General features: G+C 41.7%; 1 protein-coding gene across 1 annotated transcript; it reads right to left on the minus strand.

Annotated features, from left to right (window-relative positions):
- Positions 1-545: 545 nt before the first annotated feature.
- Positions 546-3246, minus strand: LOC130934132 (uncharacterized). The gene is made up of 5 exons (XM_057863721.1): positions 2512-3246; positions 1756-2367; positions 1495-1641; positions 817-949; positions 546-712 (listed from the first exon to the last, which is right to left on the minus strand). The coding sequence occupies exons 1-5, from the start codon at positions 3244-3246 to the stop codon at positions 546-548; spliced, it is 1794 nt and encodes a 597-aa protein (XP_057719704.1).
- Positions 3247-3848: the final 602 nt, after the last annotated feature.

The raw sequence follows: 3848 nt of genomic DNA on the forward strand, positions 1-3848 counted from the left end.
AAAAAATCTAAATGCTTTTGTGGTTTGATTGCTTTCAATTGTTTATGATTGTGACAGTAAAAAAGGAGGAAGGTGAGGCTGATGATTGGTGGCGGTGGGATTGGTGATGTTACTGGAAGAGGTGGTAAAATTCTTGAAAAGAATAAAGAGTGGGTTGAAATTTGAGAGAAGGATATTGAGATTAAGGTTAGGAAAAAAGCAATTTAGAGTTTTTAAGCAATTTTTCAATGTTTGAATAATTCTATCATACGAAATCTATTTTTTATAGATATAATTGTATTTTTTTTCGTGGATAAATTTCTCGGCATTTAAATTTTTTGTGGATAAAAATAATAGTTTATTCTTTTTTTTTTGAAAGTAAGAACTCAACACTCAAGTGGAGCAGAATTACATTAAGACAATAACAATATAGCTAACACAACTCCTTTGTCATCTCCGGCATAGCCATCAACAATATGAGTTATTTACAACCCCACTCTGTAGCACAAGAGAATGATTGCTCCACACAGTCGCCAATTCTTGTTATCTTGCTATGAAATATGGTATCATTTTGGCATAACCAAATAATCCATATAATTGAGAAGAATCCAAGTAGCCAATACTTGCGCCTCTCTTTTCCCATCGGCACCCATCTCCAACTCTCGAAAAGCTCTTTCAAGGTACCAGGAACAACCCACGTCTGTCCAAACGCTGAGATCTAAGCACACCACACCTGCCAAGAGTACTCACAAGTAATAAATAAATGTTGTATATTTTCAACATCTTTCTTACACAGCACGCACAAGACATCATTCTGTTGTAGGATCCCCAGCCTACTCAGCCGGTCCTTTGTATTAACCCGCCCTACCAATACAAACCAAGCAAATAACTCCACTCGAGGTGGAACTAGACCTTTCCAGATCTCCTTTGTGAACTTGTATGTTAGAAGCTCCTCCTCCAAAGTCTCTTCCTGCAAAAATTTACAAATGAATTAGTAGAATAAATGCATTCCTTATCAAATTTCCACACCACTCTATCTTGCACATCTGTTATTAGTCTAACAGATTGCAAGACATGAAGCAGTTGGTTCAGTGTATCTTTATCCCATTGTCGTAGTTCTCTTCTCCATTAGAAGTGCCAAACCCACTCTATCCCATCCCAAAATCCACACTCTCCAATTACTGATCCTTTTTTGTTTGAAATTAAGAAGAGTCTCGGAAAGGAGTCTTTCAGCTTTCCCACTTGCAGCCATGTATCCTCCCAAAATCTGGTGGATCTTTCATCTCCTACTTTTATAGCAAGGCCATCAATCATCTTCTGCCTGACATGTTGCTCCCTTATTTGCACTTGACATATGTCTCTCCACGGACCGCCTCTCTTTGGCAATGCCTGGGTTGACAGCAAGTGACTTGGGTTCAAGCTATTGCATGAGCATACAATTTTCTTCCATAGAGGGTAGTCCTCCTTAGAGAACTGCCACCACTATTTAAACAGTAAGGCTGTATTCCTGATCACCGCATCACCCACCCCCAGTCCTCCTTGCTTCTTTGGTGCTTGGATCAGCTCCCACTTCACAAGGGCCATACCGGGTCGACCATCATCCTTCTCCCAAAAGAACCTCCTCTGCAAGGATATAATTCTTCGTACAACCGCATTAGGCATCTTGTACAAACTCAGATAATAGATAGGTAGGCTGTTAATTACCGACTTAATACGTACCAGTTTACCAGCCTTACTAAGGACCTTTGCTTTTTATAAGCTGAGCTTCTCTTTCACCTTATCTAGAACCGGCTTCCAAGTTTTTACCAACCGCGAATTTGCTCCTAGGCTAATGCCAAGGTACCTCATCGGAAGAGCTGCCTCTTGACAACCTAATAGCTGGCACATCCGATTAGCCCACTCCGAGCTACAGTTCACTGGTATCAAGTTAGACTTCTCAAAGTTAATGCTCAAGTCAGACATCATTTCGAAGCACCTCAGAAGCCTCTGATAGTTCCTCAGTGTCTCCTCCTCTGGCGGACAAAATAATATAGTGTCATAAGAAAATTGTAGGTGTGATAACTCTATATTATCTCTACCGACTAAGAGTGGAGATATCCGACCATTTCTAACTGCCTCTCCAATCATCCTATTGAGTTCGTCCACCACAAGAACAAACAAAAACGGTGATAAAGGGTTGCCTTGATGTAGTCCTCTCTCCATTTTGAATGGTTTCGATGGTAACCCATTAACCATAATAGAGATAGAAGCCGATGTAACACACTCCCTAACCCACGCCCTCCATGTTCTTCCGAAGCCCATCTTCTCCAGCACAGTATCAACAAAGCACCATTTGACTCTGTCATAGGCTTTTTGGAAGTCAAGTTTAATAATCACTGATGCATTCTTCTTCAGTTTCAACCATTGCACAGTTTCACATGCAATTAACGCTCCATCATGTATCTTTCTCCCCTTCACAAAGGCACTCTATGATTCTCCAACTAAGCCTGGCATAACACTCCTCATTCTTCGTGTCAGCAATTTAGAGATTACCTTATAGACACACCCAACCATACTAATAGGTCTGAGATCTTTTATCTCCTTAGCCCCAATGAATTTCGGAGCTAGCGCCACCCAGGTGACATTAGCTTCTGCCGGCAATCTTACTGTTTGAAAGAAATCCATCACAGCTGCAGTGAATTCCGTTCCAATCTCATCCCAGCACTTTTTTATAAAATGCATGTTGTATCCGTCACTCCCTGAAGCCTTAGAAGATTCACAATCCCAAACTGCCTCCTTCACTTCCTTTGCTGATGGTAGTGCCTCTAAGTTTTCCGCTTCCTCCCTCTCTAAACGATGAACTAATCCATCCCTAAAGGTCACCTTTGGGGATGCTTCCTGGTGGTACAAGCACTTGTAAAAGTCTCGAACCGCAGTCTTGATTCTTGCTTGATTCCTCACTAGCCTCCTATTAAGCACCAATGCCTCAATCCGGTTATTCCTTCTTCTCGCCGAAGCTATATTATGGATGTACCTTGTGTTTCGGTCCATCTCATTGGCATGCCGAGATCTTGACATTTGCTTCCAATACATCTCCTGTCTTAGATACCACTTTTCACAGCAACTCACTAATGCCCTTCTCCTAGCCTCTGTTGTTTCGTCATACCGTCCGCTACTAACCATATCGTCTACCTTCCTGATTTCTTCCTCAAGCTTCTTAATCCGCTCAACCATATTCTCAAAATGCTGCTTATGCCATCTACGTAGTGGTTCTGACAGTGCTTTCATCTTCTATAAGAATTGTACATCACCTAGTTCCCTCAATTCTTCCTTCACCATTCTCAAGAACCCTTCATGCGTGAACCACGAGTCCAAGCTACGGAATGGTCTTGGACCCTCAACTCTTCTGCTGTCTTTCATAACCAAAGGGCAGTGATCCGATAAACCTCTCGGACCACTCCTTAGGCATGTCTCCGGGTACACATCAAGCCACCCCAAGGAGACTAGGCTCCTATCGATACGACTACACGACTGTCCTCTAAACCAAGTATACCTTCGGTCGTTCAGTGCCAAATCAAACAACTCCATATCATTTATCCATGTCCTAAACTCTGCCGCAGATGCTGGTAATGTAGTCACTCCTTTCCTTTCCTCCAAATGCAAAATTTCATTGAAATCCCCCAAAAAACAGAATGGCACTTGACATAATCCTGCAATATAACTCAATTCTTCCCACATGGAAACCTTCTCAGCTCTCTCATGCGGTCCATACACTAAGCAAATAGCACAATAAAAATTATCTTTTACCACAACTCCTTCTATACACAACCATCTATTCCCTTTATAGCAGTTATACAGTTTAAAAGCCGCTCCATCCCACATTAGCAATA

This window comes from Arachis stenosperma, chromosome 6 (genome assembly GCF_014773155.1).
Source record: "Arachis stenosperma cultivar V10309 chromosome 6, arast.V10309.gnm1.PFL2, whole genome shotgun sequence".
In the NCBI taxonomy this organism is placed as follows: Eukaryota; Viridiplantae; Streptophyta; class Magnoliopsida; order Fabales; family Fabaceae; genus Arachis; species Arachis stenosperma.

What these genes read in the sequence shown, in the direction of transcription:
- LOC130934132 (XM_057863721.1), bottom strand. Translation starts at nt 3,246, where the DNA reads ATGAAAGCACTGTCAGAACCACTACGTAGATGGCATAAGCAGCATTTT. An exon ending in GGAAGCCGGTTCTAGATAAG is followed by an intron (nt 1,642 to 1,755) that starts GTGAAAGAGAAG and finishes AGTTTGTACAAG; the next exon opens with ATGCCTAATGCGGTTGTACG. An exon ending in TAATACAAAGGACCGGCTGA is followed by an intron (nt 713 to 816) that starts GTAGGCTGGGGA and finishes TACTCTTGGCAG; the next exon opens with GTGTGGTGTGCTTAGATCTC.